This window comes from Microcaecilia unicolor, chromosome 2 (assembly GCF_901765095.1).
Source record: "Microcaecilia unicolor chromosome 2, aMicUni1.1, whole genome shotgun sequence".
NCBI classification, from domain to species: domain Eukaryota; kingdom Metazoa; phylum Chordata; class Amphibia; order Gymnophiona; family Siphonopidae; genus Microcaecilia; species Microcaecilia unicolor.
The window spans coordinates 103369561-103395607 of NC_044032.1; the positions used below are offsets into that span (position 1 = coordinate 103369561).

Genomic DNA, 26047 nt, shown 5'->3' on the forward strand with positions numbered 1-26047 from the left:
AGGTTTGGCAATTAAAATTCAATGCGAAGAAATGTAAAGTGATGCACTTAGGGATTAGAAATCCACGGGAGACGTATGTGTTAGGCGGTGAGAGTCTGATATGTATGGACGGGAGAGGGATCTTGGGGTGATAGTATCTGAGGATCTGAAGGTGACGAAACAGTGTGACAAGGCGGTGGCTGTAGCTAGAAGGTTGCTAGGCTGTATAGAGAGAGGTGTGACCAGAAGAAAAAAAGAGGTTTTAATGCCCCTGTATAAGTCGTTGGTGAGGCCCCACCTGGAGTATTGTGTTCAGTTTTGGAGGCCGTATCTTGCTAAGGATGTAAAAAGAATTGAAGCGGTGCAAAGAAAAGATACGAGAATAGTGTGGGATTTGCGTTACAAGATGTATGAGGAGAGACTTGCTGACCTGAACATGTATACCCTGGAGGAAAGGAGAAATGGGTGATATGATACAGACGTTCAAATATTTGAAAGGTATTAATCCACAAACGAACCTTTTCCGGAGATGGGAAGACGGTAGAACTAGAGGGCATGAAATGAGATTGAAGGGGGGCAGACTCAAGAAAAATGTCAGGAAGTATTTTTTCACGGAGAGAGTGGTGGATGCTTGGAATGCCCTCCCGCGGGAGGTGGTGGAGATGAAAACGATAACGGAATTCAAACATGCGTGGGATAAACATAAAGGAATCCTGTTCAGAAGGAATGGATCCTCAGAAGCTTAGCGAAGATTGGGTGGCAGAGCCGGTGGTGGGAGGCGGGGTTGTTGGGAGGCAGGGCTAGTGCTGGGCAGACTTCTACGGTGTGTGCCCTGAAAATGTCAGATACAAATCAAGGTAAGGTATACACAAAAAGTAGCACATATGATTTTATGTTGTTGGGCAGACTGGATGGACCTTGCAGGTCTTTTTCTGCCGTCATCTACTATGTTACTATGTAGATTGTCTCCATCTTGGGAAAGATAACCGAGAGAGGCATATAACAAAGGTTTATGAAATCAGTAGCAGAACCCACTGAAACTTGTTGCACTTTTGTCACCCATCATTGCTTCTAGTTACTCGCACTGTCTTTAATTCCTCATTATCTAAAGTCACTCCCTAACCTGATCCAGGCACACTCTCCTCTCTTTCCTCAACTATCTAACCCTGCTGCTGGAGGGTAGGGTGAGTAAAGGGATAGGATGTAGTAGTTGAGGTGGGGTATAGTTTGTATGATTGGGTGAGTATTGCATGAAGGAACAGAAGCAAGTGTTAGTGCATAGTCCACACCAGTTGGAGTAGGCTGGCAGTACTGATTAGAAGGTAGGAGACAACAGAACAAACCTAACTGTGATGTACCTTGGTGGCGAATGGAGAAGTAGGAGGTGGTGTATCTGCATGTTTTGGGTGACTGCTTAGGAAGTAGTATAGGCAGCAGCAGAAGCCATGAGAATGAGGCACCATGGCATGTGTTCACAGGAACTGAGGAGTGGGGATGTCTGTGCAGGAAAGAGGAGTATTTAGCACGAGTGATCTTATGTAAGGACAGGGGCCTGATGAGGTTGGTGGAAGAAAGTACTAGGTAGTGGCATAGAAGTGCGCATTTTGGCAGAAACTATGGGAACCTGGTAGTGAGAATGAATTGTTTTTAGTAATAAAAGGCATGTGGGCTAATACATGTGAGATGGATGAGAGGGTGAGCACCATGGATTGGGATCATAGTAACATAGTAGATGACGGCAGAAAAAGACCTGCACGGTCCATCCAGTCTGCCCAACAAGATAACTCATATGTGCTACTTTTTGTGTATACCCTACTTTGATTTGTACCTGTGCTCTTCAGGGCACAGACCGTATAAGTCTGCCCAGCACTATCCCCGCCTCCCAACCATAGCAGTGGGGCACACTTGTCTTGTGTCGGCAGATATTCTTGAATCTGTAGCTGGATCAAGGGTGCATTTTGTGGGGATCAGAGGCAGTCGGCAGAAGAGCATGATTGGGATAGGGTGACAGATGTACAGACTGCTTAGGCAGCTTTTAGAGTGGAAATCTGCCTGGTTACAGCTGCAATCAAAATTAGCTGTCGGTTACAGCTAGAGTGGAAACAAGCCAGTGGTTACTGATGAAGTGGAATTTTGCCATTCTTTAGTGGAGGAGTGGAAATGTGCCTGCTTACTGCTACAGTTGAAATTTTCCATTGTTTGTTACCGATATAGTGGGACATGAGGCTATTGGTAGCTTAGTTCAGTGATCTTTAGTGCAAGGCTTCAAGCCTAGTGTGACCTTTTTCACTAGTTTGATGGGGAGGGGTTGGTATGAGGAGGAAAGCCTGTGGTCATGCCATAGCAGAGAACATTTTTAAGCTGGGAGAGGCTGCAGGGCAATTTCTTACTGAGGGCATCACTAATGTTCAGCAGTGCAGACCTCATGTACCTTTTCTTGTACCAGTACATTAAGCTGGAGGGTTGAGGGAGAAGAGGAGCATTATCTGCTACTGCTGGAAGAAGGAAAGAAATGCCAGGAGTGGCAACTCCAGGCTCCGCTCATTCTGCCTCGCCTCACCCTATGCTTGGAACAACCTTCCTGAACCCTTACGCCAAGCCCCCTCCCTGCCCGTCTTCAAGTCTTTGCTTAAAGCCCACCTCTTCAATGCTGCGTTCGGCACCTAACCCTTACCGTTCAGTGAATCCAGACTGCCCCAATTTGACTGCCCCTATCGGACCGACCGTTCACTTGTCTATTAGATTTAAGCTCTTTGAGCAGGGACTGTCTCTCTTTGTTAAATTGTACAGCGCTGCGTAACCCTAGTAGCGCTCTAGAAATGTTAAGTAGTAGTAGTAGTAGTGATGGGGGAATATTAGTGCTGGGGGAGGGGAGGAGTTTACTGATGCAGGCCATGGAGGGGGGGGGGAGGAGAGTGAGGGGTTTGAAACAGTGTTTATTTATTTGTTACATTGGTAACCCACATTTTCCCACCTATTTGTAGGCTCAATGTGGCTTACATAGTACCGGAGAGGCCTTTGCAGGCTCCAGTGTGAACAAATACAGGGTGATGTTGTGGTAAGATCAAGTTCATGTGGCACAGCCACATTAGGGAATCGGAGAATGGAAGAGTTGTGGTATGTCCATTACATGCTTTAGTTTGGTTGTGTTGCCGAGATTAGGCATTTAAGTTGGATCGGTAGGGTATGCCTAACAGGTTGGTTTTTAGTTATTTCCTGAAGTTTAGGTGGTCGTACATCATTTTCAAGGCTTGTGGTAATGCGTTCCACAGTTGTGTACTTATATAGGAAAAACTAGATGCGTAAGTTGGTTTGTATTTAAGTCCTTTGCAGCTTGGGTAGTGCAGATTTAGATAAGATCGTGTTGATTTGGATGTATTTCTAATTGGTAAGTCGATCAAGTCTGTCATGTAACTCGGGGCTTCTCCGTAGATGATTTTGTGAACTAGGGTGCAGATTTTGAAGGCGATGCGTTCTTTGATTGGGAGCCAGTGTAGTTTTTCGCGGAGGGGTTTTGCAATTTCAAATCGTGTTTTACCAAATATAAGGCTAGCTGCCGTGTTTTGAGCGGTCTGAAGTTTCTTTAAGGTTTGTTCTTTACATCCCGCATAAATTCCATTGCAGTAATCTAAGTGGCTTAGTACTATTGATTGTATCAGGTTGTGAAATGTTTCCCTCGGGGGAAAAAATGCTTCACGCGTTTGAGTTTCCACATTGAGTAGAACATTTTCTTTGTTGTGGATTCCACTTGGCTCTCTAGTGTTAAGTTACGGTCAATTGTGGTGGTGTTCTATTAATATTCTGCCCATCACAAACAGCATGATGGTGAATTACGGTAAAATAAGTAATATTATGCATATTACAATTTTATTCTAACCATTTTACTACTACTACTTGACATTTCTAGAGCGCTACTAGGGTTACGCAGCGCTGTACAGTTTAACAAAGAAGGACAGTCCCTGCTCAAAGGAGCTTACAATCTAAAGGACGAAATGTCAAAGTTTTGGCTGGGAGAGTGGTATAAAAATTTTTATAAAAGGAATACATACTTCACTAAAAAGAACATTATCACAGATAACGTAATAAAAGATGTTGGGAGAGATTGAGACTGGTTGAGCGAGAGAGAGGTTGAAAAAGAGATGGCTGGGAGTTTGCCATTGGCACGTGCCAGTCATCAGTATTGTTACCCTGCTTGAGAAAAGTATAAGCTCTATTTCAGCTGTTTTGGATCCAGACTGGCTTCCAGTTAAAAATTAGTGAAGAGATCTGACTTATTGAGCTTGATGGATCATTGGTCTTCTCAGCAGGAGACTTCAGTTCTGAGGGAAAGAGGGGAGGTGCTCAGCAGAGGAAAGAAATGTTAGGTTGAGGGGGTGGGGAGCAGGAGGATTTTGAGCAGGGGGGGGGGGGGTTAGAGGGTTGCTGAACATAAGCTGGCGAGGAAGTGAATGCTGCTCACTTGAGCCGCTGCCAAAGGAAGAAGAGCTGCACTAGCACTACCGCCAATAGATTTCATGCATTTCTTAATTTTTATTTGCTTCCCATCTGTCTTTTTACATGATTAATAAATATAAGATTTTAAAATGTAAGAGACACAAAATGAATTCATAAATATTAATATGAATAAATGAATTTAAACCATAAAAAGTTACATTAGAATCTGAAAATTGAGATTACAACAAAACCAGTCTATCAAGGAGCAATATCAAACTCAAGTCTATGTCATCCCAAACCTATTTATTGCTGATTAACTAGAGGAGATGGGGTTCTTTGAGTTTTATAAAATACTTGTCAGAGGGAAAACATTCGCTCAAAAATATCTTTTTAAACATCTGCCCCAAGAACAGAAAAGACTGGTTCCTGTACGGATTACCATGTTTATAATGTTTATATGGTATTTGTGTGTGACAGAAGTTTCCTGTTTGACTACCCTTCTGCACATCCACTTTTTTTTTTTTTTTTTATTTAATTGGACACTTCACGAACATTCTTTGTTGCATACTTTGAAGTCATAAAATATTGAGGTGATTTGGGGAAGGTGATATTACAACTTTCATGGGTTTAACAGCTGTGTAGCCTATTCCCTTGTGGCTGAGTTTCCTTTTTGTGATTCAGAACTGGTATATACTGTAACTGAATATACACATGAACATGCAGGTCAGGACTGTTGACATTTACAGCCTCAATTTCTAGTAACAGGTTAAAATGGTGGCCAGAGGGTGAGGGCAGGGTGGTAGTGATGGGAATAGCTTTATGGTGGTGTCTTATTCCTCCCACCCCTCCACCTCTTCCCCTGTTGCATCTCAAATCATTCCACATAGTAACTTGAGAATTTGACACCCTAACAGGAGCAGAGGCTGTGCCAAAACTGGCAGCTAAAAATAACGATTGAAACATTCAGCAGCTTATGTCTCAGAAAGTAATTCCTCAAATACTTCACGGAAAGGGTGGTGAATTCATGGAATGGCCTCCCAATGGAAGTGGTGGAGACAAAAACAGTATCTGAATTCAAGAGAGCTTTGGACAAGTACATAGGGAGAGTAGATGACATGAATGGACAGATAGGCCATATGGTCTTCATCTGCCAATATTTGTCTCTGTTTCTATGACTGTTCTTATACAGTGCTGCCCTAATGTTGTGCCTGTGTCAGTAACCCATCAGCCCCTGCTTCCTTCTGGTTGCCTGAACATATGAGTGAGAAGCTCTTATATGCAGTCTCTAGTATGTCTTTATTTTTCTCCCCACAGCCTGTTCCTTTTGGTAGACCACATTATATTTAAATACTTTGAGTTTGCTTATTTTTATTTTTTTGTTTTCCTGGTTTATTTTGGAATGAGGAAATGTGTGTGATTAAAGAGGCTGTTGCAGGAAAAAGAAATATAATTTGTTTCAGTGTGCATCAAAAGTCAGTTTCAACTCTCTGGCTTTAGAGGGGTTTTTTTTTTTTTTTTTTTTTGCACTTTGAATCATTGCTATAATGCTTTCAGCTCTGGTTGTAGTCTGGACATATTTTGAAAAATATGCTAGTCGAATAAAGATGAAGTAATTTTCAATAGGGTCCAAGTTAAAGCCCTAGAAAATCCTTGCAAAAATGTGATTTTCACTTTTTCTTAAAATGGAGCTTGTACCTTGGAACAATTTTTATTTATTTTTTTAAATAGTAGTTCAGAGTGTATTCGGAGACCCGTTGTCCTCCTCATCTGTACCCATACCACCCCTTTGCCTCCCCCCCAGGCAGAGAAGCAGTGCTGAAAACTTTACATGTCTCTTCTTGCTGTTCTGCAGGTGCTCCTGACCCCACAGCAGGGGCAAGCATTGATGACGAGAACTGCTGGCACTTGGATGAAGAGCAGGTCCAGGAACAGGTTAAACTCTTCCTCTCCCAGGGTGGTTACCATGGATCAGGGAAGCAGCTCAATCTACTTTTTGCAAAGGTAGGACTGGTTGAGATGGGTTTTCAGCTGTCCCATATCCACGGTTGATGAGATGCCAGCTTGATTTTAGCCAACATGGTACATGCCAAGAAATTTCTGCTGTTTGTCTGATAACTAGAGCACAGTGTGACATGGCCTTGAGCTGTGCCTATTGGGTCCCATGTGGGAAATGAGTGTTCTTGCAGTAGCTATAAATCTGCACATTTTCTGTCAGTCCAGGGGATTTAGAAGCAAATAGTTTGTAAAATTTGACCTGAGAAAAGGTGGCAGGTGTAGGGGGAGTTTTCCAAAATTTTGTTTGATATGGTTGGGGGGGGGGGGGGGGGGGGAAGAGAGAGGTACAAGTGTTAACCCCCATCTAGCATTCTGATCCATAGATTCAGAATGGGAAAGATTGGAGGACTTGTGTTTTCTGGTTGTCCTGGTTTTCTGCTCCTGTTTTATCTCCCCCCTCCTATTGTTCTCAGGTGCGAGAGATGCTGAAGATGAGGGACTCCAATGGTGCCCGCATGCTGACACTGATAACGGAGCAGTTCATGGCAGACCCTCGGCTTTCCCTTTGGCGACAACAGGGCACTGCAATGACTGACAAATACAGGCAATTATGGGATGAACTCGGTAAATATGGTGGTAAAAAAAAATGCTCAAATGTAGGAAAGGATCTAAACAGTGTCACAGAGGTTGCTCGTGTAAACCTTGAAATGATAGCTCTACTGCAAGCTATTTTGCAGCAGGATGATATTAAAGAACTTGCTTGCAGTGGTAACTGATGTGCTTTTAGAAAACCAAGAGCCTGCTGCTCTGCAGAGACCATAAAGGTGTAGGTGCATCCTGAGTGTAAACCATTTTGCAGAAGAGCTGCTCACATTCTAATAATAAAGCCTGATAGGCCAAGCCAGAAAGATACCATTCCTTATCTTCACACCAAAGCCCTGCCTAGCAAATAAAGCACAGGCAAGTACATGTATACTGTTCTATAACTCAGACCTCTGGAAATGGGATGATTCAAAATTCACTGGAAAAGATGAGTTGCCTCAGGAAGGCAGGAGAAGTTTTGTGTATAATAATAACAGTCACAAAAGAGAGAGGGTAAGACAGCATACAAAATAATACAGAAACAGAAAAAAGCAACACTGGGCTTCCAGGATTGGGTTAATCAATGGCCTCCTTTATTGAGTGATGACCCGACACGGGCCTTGTTTCGGCGCACTAGCGCCTAACATAAAATAACACACAAATATATCAATCAAATATAAATTACAACATACATATGTAAAACACCATACAATTATAGATTAATACTTCATAAATAAAACAAAATAAAACATTCACATAAAACAATGAATACACATATATGTAAAAAAATCTTTAAATGTGCAGTCATAATTAAAAATTTATAAATTAGAAATACATGTATTAATATCTGTGTGTTGTAGTCTTAATCAGGACCGGTTGTCATTCGTAAGTATGTAGTTTGTGAGTGACATCCAAGAATAATTATTTCATCTTAAAGTGCTACACATGACTACCCCATTTACCCTTTGATAAATATCCATACAAGAAAACAAAGGAGGCCAACCATCTGATGACAATGACATGATAAATATTCATACAAGGAAACAAAGGAGGGCGGGGCCAACCATCTGATGACAATGACATGATGAATTAGTTATGCTTTCAGATGAAATAATTATTCTTGGATGTCACTCGCAAACTATATACTTATGAATGACAAGTGGTCCTGATTAAGACTACAGCACACATATATAAATACTTCTAATTTATAAATTTTTAATTATGACTGCACATTTAAAGTTTTTTTTACATATATGTGTATTCATTGTTTTATGTGAATGTTTTATTTTATGTTTTATTTATGATGAAGTATTAATCTATAATTGTATGATTTTTATATATGTATGTTGTAATTTACATTTGATTGATATATTTATGTTATTTTATGTTAAACCCCTGAGGCAGACGCTTGTGCGCCAAAATACGGCCCGTGTCAGGTCATCACTCAATAAAGGAGGACATTGATATCCCAATCCTGGAATCCCAGTGTTGCTTTTTTCTTTAATAATAATAATAACAAGCATCCAGTATTAAACTAATGTTTGATAATATGTATTGATACTCCTTGATCCAAGGGTGTGGCTTTTGTCAGTCTGTGTAAAATGCTTTGATAATTTGATAATTATATTTTTGCCGTAGAGCTTTCCTTCCGCTTTTGTGGACTTTGACCTGAATTAGAAGCAGCTTCTACTGCAGCTTTTTGGGAAAATGGACTGTGGTGCAATGAGTGGGGCATTTGCCTCGTATTTTTAACTTCCTTCCATCTAATCTAGCCATCACAGCGCTCTTGTAAAGGGACATGGATAGGTGTTTACTTGGGACCCCAGAAAATAGAAGTTCGTTATCCTGCTAGATAATGTGAGTTTGAGTCACAGTTTGTAGAATGTCGCAGGTGGTAAATTTGATGTGTATCTGGAGGACATCCAGGTGGTCTTAGAAGAACTCCAAGAGTCCTGGTGGAGCCAGCCAGAACCCTTTTCAGAACCCAGGTCATACCGGTAAGGGTTCGAATTCCTCTATCTTTTGGTCCAGTGGTCCCAAGTGGCCCAGGCACCCCCTATAGCAGTTTGCCTGACAGAAGTGGCCATGGTTTTATGTGGTTCCCCATGGTCTTTCCTATTTATAGAGCTCTCTCTGATAGTCCTAGCAGAATAGGAAGCTCCTAATTTGGTGCCCAGGGCTATCAACTTTGTATGGGTAGGCTATATCCCCTGCCTTACCAATACTTGGACAAACTCTTGCCATGTTCTAAGGTAAGACACCTTAATATCCATGGTAACAGAAGACCACTATCCCTGTAGAAAGATGGGTGGAGTTGAAAGAAACTCATGAAAGGAAGATGGAAAGAGTTGCTTAAGCAGGCATTTCATTCCTCTGCGTTAGGTTAATTAAAAACAACTCAGGAGGAAAACTTAATAATTTCTGAACATCTGAGTTGGATATGCATGGGTGTTCGGGAAGCTCCATTGGTGCAGCACTGGATCACTCACCAACACAAATCAGAGAATCTTAGATTTGTTGTTGTGGAAGTTCCTTTGCTTTCTAGAGGGGATAATTCAGTGTGTCACCTATAGCGTCAAGAACAAAAATAGATGTACAATTGGTGTACTGTTAAACCTAAGGGTTTAAATTGGGAAGTCGAATGGTGGGCATTTCTGTGATTTAAAAATTCTTATTCTGTGATTTGTTCATGGTGATGTCATGTGCTTGGCAGCGCCCTTTGTTACGCTGGATGGCATGCTGCTCCAAGTTTTGAAATGGGGCATTTTCTGCTTCCAGTTGGTTAATGTCCTTCACTAAAGTTGTGAGTTTGATTTCTGAGGTATGTTTCCTTCCCTCTTGCTGCTATTAGTTGCTTATTATTCTCATTTATATACTGTGTTTTAAGTGATAGTTTTAAGTTTTTGTGAATATACTAAGGTTTTTGAAATTTATGGGGTTTTTTTGCTCTTAGGGACTGGCACGATAAGTTATTTTGGACTATACAGTTTTGTTTTTCAGATTCCTTGATAAATCGAGCAGCAAAACATGGTCCGTGTTGGGACCCTTGAAGAAAAAAATGTTTTGTCAGTAAAGATTCCAATTCTGTTTTTGTGTGTTAAGATTAAATCTTAAACTGCATTGAACAGTTGACCTGGTCAGGGTCTTTGGTGGTTCCATTAAGGGGCATGAGCACACTACTACATACATTATATTAAAGACTTACATACTGGGTTTTTTTAAACCTTGTTTATACAATGCTTCAGAGTGTGTTTTGCTTTGTGGGATTTTTGGTGCCAATTGGGAGGTTAATTGGCACGAGTCTTGTTGCATTGGGTTCAGCATCTCCCAGCTGTTTCTAAGGTTGCAAAGTGTGAGGCAAGTGTGGCCTTTTTAGCAGATGTCCTTTATGACCATGTCAGGATTTCAGCCCACTCAGTAGCTGCGTTGGTAGCAGCCTAATGCTGGTTGTCAATGTGCAGTTGGTCCACAGATGCGCAGTGTCTTAAGTCTCATCTCTGCAAACCCCTTTTCAGGAGGCAGCTGTTGGGAAACAATTTGGAGAAACTGGTCAAGGATGTGGGAGAATCCACTGTCTGCCTCAGAATAAGCCTCGACCATCTTAAGTCTTTGGGATCTAGATCATATTCCTGTGACTGGTGCCACAGGTGCTTAAGTCATACGGGCTCATCTTCAGTAGCTGGTGTGAAGTTCAGAGGAGTCAGCCCTTTCAAGGGGCAAAGAGGAGCAGGGATATGGTGGTCCTGCCTTATCTGCTAGGAAAGGTCCTCAATATGGGGAGATGGAGCTGCTCTCAGGAGGTGCAGGTGGGCTGTTGGCTCTGTATGTTCCATCAGGCATGGGCCTTGGTAATCTCAGAACGTTTTGGAGGTCGTCTAATGTGCTTATGTCCTGAAGTTTGTGGACTTCATTTCAGACGTCTTTATATGTAATAGGTGCCTTTTCCATTTTTCACCTAGGTGTTTTCTTGTAAAATCTTATTTGAGGACTTGAGTGAAATCTGTAAATTTGATGGTATTATTATGATTTTGGTATCTAATGATATATATATATATATATATATATATATCACTTTCAAGATTGTATGCTTGAAAAAATTATTGTAAAATTTATAAATTAAAAAAAAAATTATCCTCCATATGGCTCTTCCAGGTGGACTAGATTATGAACTGTATACAATGTACTGAGAATGGAAAGTCTGTCTGTGGGGACAGGGGAGGGGCTAAGGGGTCCAGGCAGCAGCTGCTTCCTCCTTTTTGGGCTTCCAGCTCAATCAAAACCATCCTTTGGGCTATGGTGCCATCAGCCTTCATGCCTAAGTACCTTGACATATGCTGCTTCATATTTATAAGAAATCTGCAAATCTTAATTTTTAGCAAAGCTGGTTTGTTTCAAAGAAGGAAAGTCCAAGTATATACCCAGCATTTTTTAGGCAGAGTTCTTAGTATTACAACTTTATTATTTTATTTATTTAAAATATTTGTATTCTGCTTAGTCCACAGTTCTTAACAGATTACAGTAGTAACATACATAATCAAAATAACCAAATATTTACCTTATAATACGAAAAGTAAAAAATTAACAATCACACAAAACACACTTCATATGAGCTAGTCCCAGCCTTTACTGAATTTATAAAATACAATTATGAAAATGCCTCCTGAAATTAATAAGCTTTAAGCTGCTTCCTGAAACATGAATCAATTTTCCATAAGTCAACAGAAAAATGAGTTCCACAAAGTGGGACCCATTACTTGAAATGTAGAGGATCTAAGACCGAGAAACTGACAGCACAGAAACTAGGAATTTCTAAAAGCAATTTGTCAGCAGATTTCAAGACCCTAATAGGCTTACATACTTTCAAGGTAGTAGACAAAATTGAAGGTGCTTCATTTTTTTTAAACTAAGGCCAGAATTTTAAAAAGAATCCTGTTGTCAATTGGCAACCAATAAAGAGAAGCCAAAACTGGGGAAATGTGCTCAAATCTTAAGCTGTGAGTAATTAGACGTGCTGAAGAGTTCTGAGTCACTTGCAAAGATTTCTGGTCAACTGCTGGCATGCCAATCAGTGAAGCACTGTAATAATCAAAATGTGGTAGCACAAAGCTCTGAAGCATCGTCTGAAAAGTATTTGGAGATAACAGATTTCTCCATCTCTGAAGTAATTGTAGTTTGAAAAAAGCAGCTTTAATAATGTTTGATACGACTCTTCAAACATAGAGGAATACAAAAGAACAAGATCAGTACATTGCAACCATCAAGAAGAAAGCTAGTAGGAAAGTTATCGTTCTTAGGTTTGGACAGAACAGCACTTGAGTTTTTAGCAACATTAAGTTGAAATCTATTCGTTGCTAACCATTTTCAGATCAGAGCTACAGACTGAGACAGACATTTCAGAGCTTCATCAATTATGGTATTGATGGGAAAAAATTAAAATTGCAGTTTGGCTTTACTGGATTTAGCTCATACCTTTTCAACAGTAGTTTGAATTCAAGGCATGTGATGATCAAGTACACCAGCAGGCTCATTTTCGAAAGAGACGGACGCCCATCTTTCAACACAAATCGGAAGATGGGCGTCCTCACAGGGTCGTCCAAATCGGTATAATCGAAAGCCGATTTTGGACGTTCCCAACTGCTTTCCTTCGCAGGGATGGCCAAAGTTCAAGGGGGCGTATCGGAGGCGGGACTTGGACGTGCCTAACACATGGACGTCCTCGACCCATAATGGAAAAAAAAAGGGCGTCCCTCACGAGCACTTGGATGACTTTACCTGGTCCTGTTTTCCTTGCGACCAAGGCACAAAAAGGTGGCCGAAATGACCAGATGACTACCAGAGAGAATCGAGGATGACCTCCCCTTACTCCCCCAGTGGTCACTAACCTCCTCCCACCCTCAAAAAAACATCTTTAAAAATATTTTTTTGCCAGCCTCAGATGTCATACTCAGCTTCAAGACAGCAGTATGCAGGTCCCTGGAGCAGTTTTAGTGGGTGCAGTGCACTTCAGGCAGGCAGACCCAGGCCCATTCCCCCCACCCCCTTACCAGTTACGTTTGTGGAGGAAACAGCGAGCCCTCCAAAACCCTCCAGAAACCCACTGTACCCACATCTAGGAGCCCCCCTCCACCCGTAAGGGCTATGGTAGTGGTGTACAGTTGTGGGGAGAGGGTTTGGGGGGGCTCAGCAGACATGGTATGGGAGCTATGTTCCTGGGAGCATTTTATGAAGTCCACTGCAGTGCCCCTAGGGTGCCCGGTTGGTGTCCTAGAATGTCAGGGGGACCAGTGCACTACAAATGCTGGCTTCTCCCACGACCAAAGGGCTTGGATTTGGTCGTTTCTGAGATGGGCGTCCTTGGTTTCCATTATCGCCGAAAATCAGAAACGACCAAGTCTAGGGACTACTATCTCTAAGGACGAGCTAAATTTCAAGATTTGGGCGTCCCCGCCCAAATTATCAAAACGAAAGATGGACGTCCATCTTGTTTTGAAAATACGGGTTTCCCCGCCCATCCGGGACGTTTTGTGAGGACGTCCTCAACAACACTTGGGCGTCCCTTTTGATTATGCCCCTCCACGTATTTCTTTGTCCCTTGAGAGATTACAGTCTAAATACTTCCACCCTTGTTTATGAAATGTGAGGCCTCAATAGCTCTAAATTTAAGCTGTACCCCAGTGAGGTGTGAGAGTGGGAAATTGTGGTATGTTGAATGAATCAAGAATTCTCTCACTGGGTGACCAGGTTTCCAAAAACAATTTAGGGTAGTTGGGTGGGATGGTTATGCTTAGGGGTTATATTTAAGGATTATACAGAGAGATAGTCTAGGTGAAAGAAGGTAATTGGTTAGACAGTTTTAGGAAAATAAAAACTGGGTTAGGGACTATTTTTATTTTGTGGTGTTGTTTTATTTAACACATTTTGGACTGATTGTTGAAACGTGGAATGAAATAGTGGGAAATAGTCTCCTGTCACCCTAGGAATGTTGACAGCAGCACATGTAATGGTAAACCTTTCAGAGTTCTTAACAAACTCTGAGACTATAAATACCTTTTTTTGAAACAGAAAGAAGTCCAAAACAGCAGGGTTTAAAAATTTTTAGATAGTTTCCCCAAAGAAAAGTACATAAGCCATTATTAAGATGGACTTGGGAAAATTCACTGCTTATTTCTAGGATAAGCAACATAAAATCTGTTTAACTGTTCCAGGGAACTTGTCAGGTACTTGTAACCTGGATTGGCCACTGTTGGAAACAGGATACTGGGCTTGATGGACCTTTGGTCTGTCCCAGTATAGCAACACTTGTGCTCTTAAAGTATATGCATTATTCCACAGTATAGTGATTTACTGTTTCATGGAGGCATTCTCAGGGTGCAGGTTAGGCCAGAGGAATCAGCCCTGCATTTAGCTTTATGTGTTCAAAACTATGCAGGTATTTCATGGACAAAAAGCACCTGTAGACAACACAAGTCTGCAGTCTTTTCCTGTTCTGTTTTGGTGCAAAGTTTGCAAGTAAAAGTACCCATGGATTTTGCATCAAAACAGTTTTGAAAAATGGCGCCTTCAAAAATCTCGACCCCCCCCCCCCTTTCTAGAAAATAACACTTGTTCTTATGTTGTACCTCTGAACATTGTGACAGAAATGCAAGTGTTCCAACTCTTTCCATCCATGTTTGGGCTTTAAGGACCCCAGATTTTAAAAAGAAGAAAATTATTTTAATACTAGCTGATTCACAGACTTGAGTATTTCAAGTATCTTTTCAAAAGTCAGCCTTTTACTTTCCTTCATCTGTTTTCCATCTGAGGCCAGTCCTGTCATTTCCATACAATTTATTTAGTTTTCTAATCAGCGTTGTATCGCTGTGGCCTCTTTTGTCTTTCGCTCTTACTCCACATATGGGATGTCTCCTTGCAATTTATAAAAGATTTGGATGTGCTTGAAGTAATTTGAGATGCACGCGGCTCCTCTTCTTACATAAACTCAGGTCATCATAGAGGGTGAACTGGACAGATTACACTTCATGGTGATTTGTAAACTAATCGCATTGCTATCACAAACCAAGCAAGACTAAGCTCCAGCCTCAGGTGCTGATCTCTTGCATACAGGCCGGTTTTATAACCGGAGAAGAAAGAGACTCGACAAGTCATCTGTCTATTGTACAAATATAGTACTTTAAGTTTATTAATACAGAAGAAGTGAGGGGGTTACCAACAAGCAGAGACTGAAAATTTTTTAGATGGTGTTAAAGGGAAAAGGCAGAGAAAATGAGGATAGCCGCAGACCACTGGCTTCTAAGTATTCAAACCCTTTTTAGAGCGAGCAGGAGGAAGCAGCATTTTTAATTAAGAATTTTTAAAAAGAGAAAGGCAAGATAATAGAGAAATGGGACATCAATGAGACTTGTAGTTTGGGGAATATTTGTATTGCTGCATAAATTGTAAATGAGTCTGATATGTATGGACGGGGAGAGGGATCTTGGGGTGATAGTATCTGAGGATCTGAAGGCGATGAAACAGTGTGACAAGGCGGTGGCCGTAGCTAGAAGATTGCTAGGCTGTATAGAGAGAGGTGTGACCAGCAGAAGAAAAGAGGTTTTAATGCCCCTGTATTAGTCGTTGGTGAGGCCCCACCTGGAGTATTGTGTTCAGTTTTGGAGGCCGTATCTTGCTAAGGATGTAAAAAGAATTGAAACAGTGCAAAGAAAAACTACGAGAATGGTATGGGATTTGCGTTACAAGATGTATGAGAAGAGACTTGCTGACCTGAACATGTATACCCTGGAGGAAAGGAGAAACGGGTGATTGTTTTGTTTTGTTACATTTGTACCCCGCGCTTTCCCACTCATGGCAGGCTCAATGCGGCTTACATGGGGCAATAGAGGATTAAGTGACTTGCCCAGAATCACAAGGAGCTGCCTGTGCCTGAAGTGGGAATCGAACTCAGTTCCCCAGGACCAAAGTCCACCACCCTAACCACTAGGCCACTCCTCCACAGACACTCAAATATTTGAAAGGTATTAATCCGCAAATGAACTTTTTCTGGAGATGGGAAGGCGGTAGAACTAGTGGGCATGAAATGAGATTGAAGGGGGGCAGACTCAAGAAAAATGTCAGGAAGTATTTTTTCATGGAGAGAGTGGTGGATACTTGGAATGCCCTCCCGCGGGAGGTGGTGGAGATGAAAACGGTAACGGAATTCAAACATGCGTGGGATAAACATAAAGGAATCCTGTTCAGAAGGAATGGATTCGCAGAAGCTTAGCGGAGATTGGGTGGCAGAGCCGGTGGTGGGAGGCGGGGTTGTTGGGAGGCAGGGCTAGTGCTGGGCAGACTTCTACGGTCTGTGCCCTGAAAATGGCAGGTTCAAATCAAGGTAAGGTATACACAAAAAGTAGCACATATGAGTTTATCTTGTTGGGCAGACTGGATGGACCGTGCAGGTCTTTTCCTGCCATCATCTACTATGTTACTATGTTAAAGGCTTGATATTAAAAAAATATATATCTTCCTTATCTTCCCTTATTCTTCTCCTCTCCATGCCCGCCAAACACCTCAGACATTTTCAGACGGTGTAATGAAATCTCTCTGATCCTGAGAGGTCAAGGGTAATTTCCTTGAGACAGCACTTCAGCACCACTCTGTGGCTGTTGAGAAGGCTTTAGTGTACTTCTGTTTCTCCGAGGACAAGCAGGCTGCTTGTTCTCACATGTGGGTCAACGTCCGCCGCGGCCCAGGAATCGGCAAAAATTTTGCAAGCAAAATAAAATCAGACTTCTGAGAGAGTTCCGTCGCGTGGGCAGCGCAAATGACTTCCTGCCAACCGCGCGAGTGTGCCTCTTAAGTTCTTTATTTCTCCGTGGTAAGGTGCAGTTTGTTTTCCTGATCGTTTCTCTCAGGCCCAGGAAGAACTTCTCTATTTCAAGTTTGGCTTTCCTTTTTTCTTTTTTGATTTGTTAAAAAATGAAAAAAAAACCCCAAAACTATTTATAGGTTAGTTTCTTGTATTTTCTTTTCCTATTTTCTTTTTTAAAGTTTCCTTTCTTCTTCGACGCAGCTGGCCTTTTGGTCGCACGGTCGGGTTTTTCCCTTTATTGTGCTTTTTCTTTTTTTGGCACAATCGCGCCATTTGATTTCGCCAAAGCCATTTTTTCTTCCATGTCATCGAAGACACCTAGCGGCTTCAAACGTTGTACTCGGTGCAACCGGGCCATCTCAGGTACATATACCCATGCCTGTTGTATCCAGTACCTTGGGCCCAACCATAGCCCAGCCGCTTGTAGCCTGTGTCTTCGTATGAAGAAACGGACCCAAGCGTCTCGAGAGGCCCAACGAGAGAAGCTTTTTGGAGCTCAGTCCAGTCCTTCGACATCGACACTGACATCGGTACCGAGGACGGCGACATTGACAGGAGCATCGACGACGAGGAGAGAGGTAATGGCCATTACCTCTTTCCTCGCTGGGAGAAGTGAAGCATCGAGTGGGTCTCCACTTGCTTCAAGGCCTCCTGTTATGCAGGCCCCCCCCCCCCCCCCCCCGGGACTGACCTTCGTCAGACCCGGCCCCGAGGAGACGTGAGGATTCCACGTCCTCATCGGTACCGAGGAGTCTCGATGACGGGCATCAAGCGAAAGCTAAGAAGCACCGTCATCGTTCTCCTTCGACGCACGGTACCGGGAGCTCCAGGGCGTTGAGAGAGTCGGCACCTGAGAAGCGTCGGTGCCGAGAGGACCGCTCTCCCTTGGTACAGGAGGTGACGATGTGTCGGTCTCTTGGCAGCCTGGTACCTGCTCCTGAGCCTGCATGGATTCTGACACCGCCTGTTCCACCGGCCCCGCAGCCTTCTCCGATGGCGGCTCTAGACGAGCGTATCCAGGCCTCATTTCCAGAACTTCTGGAAGGCTTACTTTGACAATCAGCTTTGGTATCGGGGAGCTTGCGCCTTCTTTGCCATCCGCTGCAGCGGTGTCTGGCCCTTCTCCTGTGGTGAGGTCTCCGAATGTGGTGCCGCCTGTGGCATCGGCGTCGGCTGCCACCCAGGTTGACTCCCCTTCTACATCGGTGGAGGGAGCTTCGCCACAATGGACTCTGGCGTCGACTTCTCGACATCGCCACAGAGGACATAGTTCCTCGGCATCGAGGCAGGTCCAGTGTCGAAGTACCTTGACACAGGTTGTATCCGACACTGAGCAGGATCACTCGTGGGAATCAGAGGAAGATCCCAGGTACTTCTCTTCTGATGAGTCCTTTGGGATTCCCTCTAACCCTTCCCCTCCGATGAAAAGAAGACTATCTGCACCTGAGAGTCTGTCTTTTTCCTCCTTTCTCCGGGAAATGGCTACAACTATTCCCTTCCCTGTGGGAGGTTGAGGATGAAACCAGGACTGAGATGCTCGAGGTCCTGGATTATTCTTCTCCACCTAAAGAGGCTGTGACAGTCCTTCTGCATAAGGTACTGAAGGAAGTCCTTATGCAAAACTGGTCCGCCCCTCTGTCTGGCCCTGTGGTTCCCAAAAAAGCTGAGTCCCAATACCGGATCCACGGTGAACCTGGATTGATGAGGTACCAATTACCCCACAATTCCATGGTGGTGCATTCCGCTCGCTAGGAGTACTAGAGACTATGCTTCGGCGCCCCCAGGCAGAGAAGCTAGGACTCTTGGCTCTTTTGGGAGAAAGACGTATCAAGCCGCTATGCTCACTGCCAAGATCCAAGATCCAGTCATACTAGCTGCTCACGAGCGTACACTTGCGGGACTTGATATGTCATCTGTCCAGCTTGGTTGAGACAATCCATACGGAGCTGGCCGAGCCTTTTCACCAGGTGGTCAGGCAGCAGAAGGCGTGTTGCAAGTTCCTGGCCAGGGACACTTTTGACATGACATCCAGGATCGCTGCTCAAGGTATAGTGATGCGCAGACTCTCATGGCTGCGTGTCTCTGACCTGGATCATTCGGTCCTGCAGCAGATGGTGGATGTTCCTTGCCAGGGGAGACAATCTTTTTTGGAGAAAAAGTAGAGGATCTAGCTGATCAAATCAAGAAACATAATGATGCTATGGATTCTCTCTCCCACCGGGCGCCTTCTGCTACTGCCTCCTCATCTAGGAGGTTTTTTGGAGAGAGGAGGAGTGCCCCCTATACCTACTCTAGGCATAACCCTAGTAGCACTTTAGAAATGTCAAGTAGTAGTAGTAGTAGTAGTACACTCCTGCTTCTCGGCAGCCTACCCAGGCTCAGCCCCAGTGCGCTTGTTCTCATCAACAGCGTGTGACTTAAGGCCCATTCTGCTCCCCAGCAAAAGCAAGGGATGGGCTTTTGACTGGCTCCAGTTCAGCAGACGACTTGCTGGTAGGGGGGAGGTTGATGTTTTTTCACCAAAGGTGGCCTCTCATAACCTCCGACCGGTGGGTTATTCAACTAGTCTGGTTAGGGTACACCCTCAATCTGGACAAACCTCCAAATTGCTCACCAGGAGCTCATTCTTACATCTCCCAGCACAGGCAGGTACTTGCAAAGGAACTCTCCGCCCTTCTAAAGGCCAGGGCGGTCGAACCCGTTCCACTAGGGGAAGAGGGGCTGGGATTCTATTCCAGGTACTTCCTTGTGCAAAAGAAAACGGGGGATGCGTCCCATCCTAGACCTAAGGGGCCTGAACAAATATCTGGTTCGAGAAAAGTTAAGGGTGGTTTTCCTGGGCACCCTTCTTCCCATGATTCAAGAGAACAGTTGGCTATGCTCTGTGGACTTAAAAGATGCTTATACACACATTTCGATACTCACAGCTCACAGGAAGTATCTTCGATTTTGGCTGGTAACTCAGCACTTTCAGTACTGTGTACTGCCCTTTGGTCTGGCGTCTGCACCCAGAGTGTTAACAAAGTGCCTAGTGGTAGTCGCAGCATCACTACGCAGACTGGGAGTGCATGTGTTTCCATATCTCGACGATTGGCTGGTGAAGTGCGCCTCGGAGGCAGGTGCTCTACAGTCCATGTGAATGACTATTCAGGTGCTAGAACTACTGGGGTTTGTTATCAATTATTCCAAGTCCCATCTCACCCCAGTTCAAAAATTGGAATTCATTGGTGCACTGTTGAACACAAAGACAGCTCGAGCTTATGCTCCCCGAGGCGAGGGCAGACAACCTCCTGTCCCTAGTGTCCATGGTTCGAGCGTCTCAACAGATCACGGCTCGGCAGATGTTCAGACTTCTGGGGCACATGGCCTCCATGGTTCATGTGACTCCCATGGCACGTCTACACATGAGATCAGCTCAATGGACCCTAGCTTCCCAGTGGTATCAAGCTGTGGGAAGTCTAGAGGATGTGATCCAACTGTCCACCGACGTTCAGAATTCCTTGCAGTGGTGGATGATTCGATCCAATTTGACCTTGGGACGTCCATTCCAAATTCCTCAGCCACAAAAAGTGCTGATGACAGATGCATCCCTCCTGGGGCGGGGAGCTCATGTAGATGGACTTCATACTCAAGGAGCTTGGTCCTTTCAGGAAAAAGGTCTTCAGATCAATCTCCTGGAATTGCGAGCGATCTGGAACGCTCTAAAGGCTTTCAGAGACCGGCTGTCCAAACAAATCATATTGATTCAGACAGACAATCAGGTTGCCATGTATTACACCAAGAAGCAGGGAGTTACTGGATCTCACCCTCTGTGTCAGGAAGCCGTCCAGACGTGGCTTTGGGCACGCCATCACGGCATGTTTCTCCAAGCCACTTATCTGGCAGGCGTAAACAACAGTCTGGTCGGCAGGCTGAGCAGAGTAATGCAACATCACGAGTGGTCGCTGAACATGCGTGTAGTCCGCAAGATCTTCCGCGCGTGGGGCACCCCCTCGGTAGATCTTTTTGCCACTCAGATCAATCACAAGGTCCCTCATTTCTGTTCCAGGCTTCAGGCCCACGACAGACTAGCGTCACATGCCTTTCTCCTGCATTGGGGAACAGGCCTTCTGTATGTGTATCCTCCCATACCTCTAATAGGGAAGACTTTACTGAAACTCAAACAAGACTGCGGAACCATGATTTTGATAGCTCCCTTCTGGCCCCGTCAGAAGATTTGGTTCCCTTTTCTTCTGGAATTGTCCTCCGAGGAACCGTGGAGATTGGAATGTTTTCCAACCCTCATCACTCAGAGCGAGGGGTTGCTTCTACATCCCAAACTCCGGTCTTTGGCTCTCACGGCCTGGACGTTGAGAGCTTAGAATTCGCCTCCTTGGGTCTTTCAGAGGGTGTCTCGAGCCTTGCTTGCTTCCAGGAAAGATTCCACCAAGAGGTGTTACTCTTTCAAATGGAGGAGGTTTGCCGTCTGGTGTGATAGCAAGGCCCTAGACCCTCTTTCTTGTCCTACACCGACCCTGCTTGAATACCTTCTACACTTGTCAGTCTGGTCTCAAGACCAACTCCGTAAGGGTTCACCGTAGTGCTATTAGTGCTTATCACCGCCGTGTAGAAGGTAAGCCTATCTCTGGACAGCCTTTAGTTGTTCGCTTCATGAGAGGTTTGCTTTTGTCAAAGCCCCCAGTTAAACCTCCACCAGTGTTATGGGATCTCAGCGTCGTACTCACCAAGCTGATGAAAGCACCTTTTGAGCCACTGAATTCCTGCCATCTGAAGTACTTGACCTGGAAGGTCATTTTCTTGGTGGCTGTTACAGCTCGTAGGGTCAGTGAGCTTCAGGCCTTGGTGGTGCATGCACCGTATATCAAGTTCCATCATAATAGAGTAGTCCTCCGCACGCACCCTAGGTTTCTGCCTAAGGTGGTGTCTGAGTTCCATCTGAACCAGTCAATTATCTTGCCAACTTTTTCCCGTCCTCATACCCGCCCTAGCGAAAGCAGTTTACATACCTTGGACTGCAAGAGAGCATTGGCTTTTTACGTGGAGCGGACACAGCCCTTCAGACAGTTCACCCAGTTGTTTGTTTCTTTCGATCGATCCCAATTGACTGGCAGATTGCATTTCCTTCACTTATGCCCAAGCTGGGCAGACTCTACAGGGTCATGTCACAGCTCATAATGTTAGAGCCATGGCTGCGTCAGTGGCCCACTTAAAGGCGGCCTCCATTGACGAGATTTGCAAAGCTGCAACATGGTCATCAGTCCACACATTCACATCTCACTACTGCCTTCAGCAGGATACCCGACGCGAGTGTCGGTTTGGGCAGCCAGTGCTGCAGAATCTATGCGAGGTTTAGACTCCATCTCCACCAACCTAGACCCATTTTGATTCTGTTCCAGGCTGCACTCTCAGTTAGTTGATTTTGGTTTCAGGTCAATCTATGTTATGTCCTCACCGTTGCGAGGCCCAATTGACCAATGTTTGTTTTGGGTGAGCCTGATTGCTAGGGATACCCCATATGTGAGAACAAGCAGCCTGCTTGTCCTCGGAGAAAGCGAAGATACTTAACCTGTAGCAGGTATTTTCCGAGGACAGCAGGCTGGCTGTTCTCACAAACCCGCCCTCCTCCCCTTTGGAGTTGTTGTTGTTGTTTCTTGTTTATATGCTTTTTGATTAAACTTTAGAGGCATGCTCGCGCGGCGGGCGGGAAGTCGTTCGCGCATGCATGGCTCGCGCTGCCCACGCGACGGAACTCTCTCGAAAGTCTTTGATTTTATTTTGTTTGCAAAATTTTTTCCTGATTCCTGGGCTGCCGCGGACGTCGACGCATGTGTGAGAACAATCAGCCTGCTGTCCTCGGAGAATACCTGCTACAGGTAAGTATCTTCGCTTTTTGTGAGATAAGCACCAGATGTAGGCAAAGTCTTTAGCTATTGGGGCTAAAATCCCACTGTTGTCACTTTGGGAACATATAGCAGATACTGGCCACCCTTACCTACATCATCCTGTCCCACCTACCATCTATAAACTATGGCCCCGATGATCAATTCCACATGCTGTTCCAAAACAGCGCCCTAAAATTAATGTCAGAACAGCGTGGAGAATTAACTCCCCAATGATCAACGCTAATAGCATGCAAATTTAGGTGCATTATTAGTGTTGCTCATCAGGAAAAAGTGCGGTAAGATTGTGTCTGGGCATGCACTCAGGCACAATCCTCCTGCACTTGTTTGACAGATCCAGACTCTCAAAATCCCGAATCTGTCAAACACGGGAGCGGGAGATACATGGGATCCCCTGGACTCCCCCCCCCCCCCCCCAAGTAAGGCCCCTTGGCCTATTGCCTCCCGACCCCTCCCAACTCAACAGCACGGTGGGGGGAGGTCTGCTGGATCTCCAGCTCCCTAACCCCTCCAACATAAAAAAAAAAATCCCTGTTAGCCCAGTGGGCTACACACCCCCCCCCCCCACCCCCACCTGCCCTGGTGGTCTAGTGCCCCCTCCCCTGGTACCTCATGGATGATGGAGCACTTCCTGCACCGCCTCCTTAATGGTGGCACCCTGCCCAGTGCATTCTGGGATGCACTGGGTGGGGTCTTTCCCACTATATAAAGAGTCAAAGGGCTTATCTAAGCAAAGCATGGCAACTGCTCATTCAAAATAAATTTAGCACAAAAAGGACTGGGTTGAGGACAAAAAAAGACTTTTTCCCCCTCTAGAGGTAGAACTGTCCCAACGAATTTTTAGCCTCATTCCCACAGAATTTAAAATTGTGATCAATGAACTTTCTCACCTCAGTTTCCTGCCAAAATCTCCTTTCTTCCTATGGAAACTACCCCCCTGAAACCCCAGCCAATTAGGTTTGAGAACTCACTATATATAAAGACAAACTGCAGACCTCACAACATACTCTGAAGAAAGACACAGCACGATAGCTGAAATGTCAGTTCCACTTACTCGGACACGGCAAGACCTGAACAGTTACTACAATATTCTGTTCGTATATGCGCAGCCCATTACTGATGGGAGAACTCCTGGCATAGTGGTAGATTTTGGCATGTCAGTCCCCCAGAATCTCTTTGGAGATTAGACTCCAATTCCATGCCTCCTGGATCCATTATTTATATTCCAGGCTGCATTATTACAAAAAATAAGGTCTGCAGCGAGGGAAGAGAAAATTTGTAAAGGCTAGATACCACCAAAAATATGTTGGTTCCTGCCTCTGTAGTACCTTGTTTTATTTTCCCTTTGTCTTTGCAGGTAGCTTGTGGCTAGGGAATTCCAAACTTTGATGACTTGTTATCCTGCTTGTGCTCAGAGAAAGCCAGCATACCTGTAGCAAGTGTTCTTCGTGGACAACAGGATACAAATCCTCGCATACCTGCCCATCTCCCAAGGTGAGAAGTGGCATACCTAAACAGTAAAGCAACTCAAAAGCTTCTAGGACTTACTAAGCTGGAGAAGCTTTCCTGCATGGATTCTGTCAGTGATGTTACTCCTAGTGTGAGGGCTCATTTCCTGCTGTCCACAGAGAACACCTGCTAAGGTAAACAACTTGGTTTTTCTCTTTAGTGTGATCACTGTCCTTGGAATAATTATAGGCCGACTCAGGAATAATGTTAGGAAGTATTTTTTTCACCAAGAGGGTGGTAGATACCTAGAATGCCCTCCTGTGGGAGGTGGTGGAGATGAAAATGGTAACAGAATTCAAAAATGCATGCGATAAACACAAAAAAATCCTGTGTAGAAGAATGGATCCAAAGAAGCTTAGTGGAAATTAGGTGCAACACCGGTAATTGGGAGGTAAAGCCAGTACTTGGCAGACTTCTACAGTCTGTGCCAGATCATGGCTGAATAGATTCTGATAGGCTGACAACTTCAGAAGTTTTAGAACAAGGACAGTGCCAGCAGACTTCTACAGTCTGTACCGTGAAAATGGCAAGGACAAATCAAGATCAAGTATACATGTGAAGTATCAGTATCAAATCATACCTTATGTAATGAGTTTATCTTGTTGGGCAGACTGGATGGACCATACAACTCTTTATCTGACATCAACTACTATGTTACTGTGTTACTATACGTTACCATATAATGCTAAGCCTCCCCAGCCCAACCGTTACCTTCCCCTTGCTGCTGCTCCCCCAAACGCAGGGCTGCCTGGTGCTGCAGCCAGGCAGCTCTCAGATGGTCCCTCCTCTCTTTCCGGCCCTCAGCTCCCCGATCGACAGCCCTTCTCTCCGTTCCCCCCCTCGTGCGTGTTTATCCCTTTTACTTTCAGGTGCAACGACGGCAGTGAAGAGGACAACACAGCGGGCTTGCCTCCAGCTTCTCCATTCCCTCACACAGTGTCCCGCCTTCTGCGATGATGCACTTCCTGTTTCCACGAGGGCGGGGCACTGTCTGAGGGAAGGGAGAAGCGGTGTTGTCCTCTTCACTGCCGTCGCTGTGCCTGAAAGTAAAAGGGTTAAATGCGCGGGGGGGGGGGGGGGGGAACGGAGAGGAGGGCTGTCAGGGAGCTGAGGGAGGGCAGGGATAATCGTTGGACATGGATGGGAGAGCAGGGGGAGAGAACAGATGGCTGGAATTGGAGAGGAGGGCAGGGGGAGAAGAGATTGCTGGACAGGAGAGGAGGGGGGAGCAGGGGGAGAGAAGAGATCACTGTACAGGAGGGGAGGGCAGGAGAGAGAGGAGAATTGCTGGACATGGATGGAGGGAGCAGGGGAGAGAGCAAATTTGCTGGATTTGGATGGATGGAGGAGAGGGCAAGGGAGAATGGAGAGTTGCTGGATATGGATGGATGGAGGAGAGGGCAGGGGAGAGAGGAGAATTGCTGAACATAGATGGATGAATGGAGGGGGAGAGAGGAAATTTGCTGGATATGGGTGGATGGAGGAGAGGGCAGGGGAGAATGAAGAGTTGCTGGACATGGATGGATGGAGGGGAGGGAAGTCAGGAAGGAGATGCGCATGGATGGAGGGGAGGGAAGAGAGGAGAAATGCTGGATATGGATGGAGTCTGCATACTCTTTATCTTTTAAAAAATCACAAAAAAAGAAAGATTAAAACAAAAAAAAAGCATAGATAAAACAATCTGTATCTCATACCCCGGGAGCATATTACTCATTATACACCCTTCCCAATTATTACTTATCATGACAGAACATTTCTCCTAATGGTTACCTTAAAAACATAATCGCCATTACATGAT

The 26047-nt window shown here is 44.7% G+C and overlaps 1 protein-coding gene across 1 annotated transcript in view; it reads left to right on the forward strand.

Moving 5' to 3' along the window:
• The window catches only part of ZSWIM6 (zinc finger SWIM-type containing 6), a 338014-nt gene that overhangs the window by 209371 nt on the left and 102596 nt on the right, over window positions 1-26047 (forward strand). The window contains exons 3-4 of the mRNA XM_030193168.1: window positions 6266-6414; window positions 6882-7032. Coding sequence (XP_030049028.1) covers window positions 6266-6414; window positions 6882-7032 — 300 coding nt within the window. The remainder of the gene's footprint in view (window positions 1-6265; window positions 6415-6881; window positions 7033-26047) is intronic.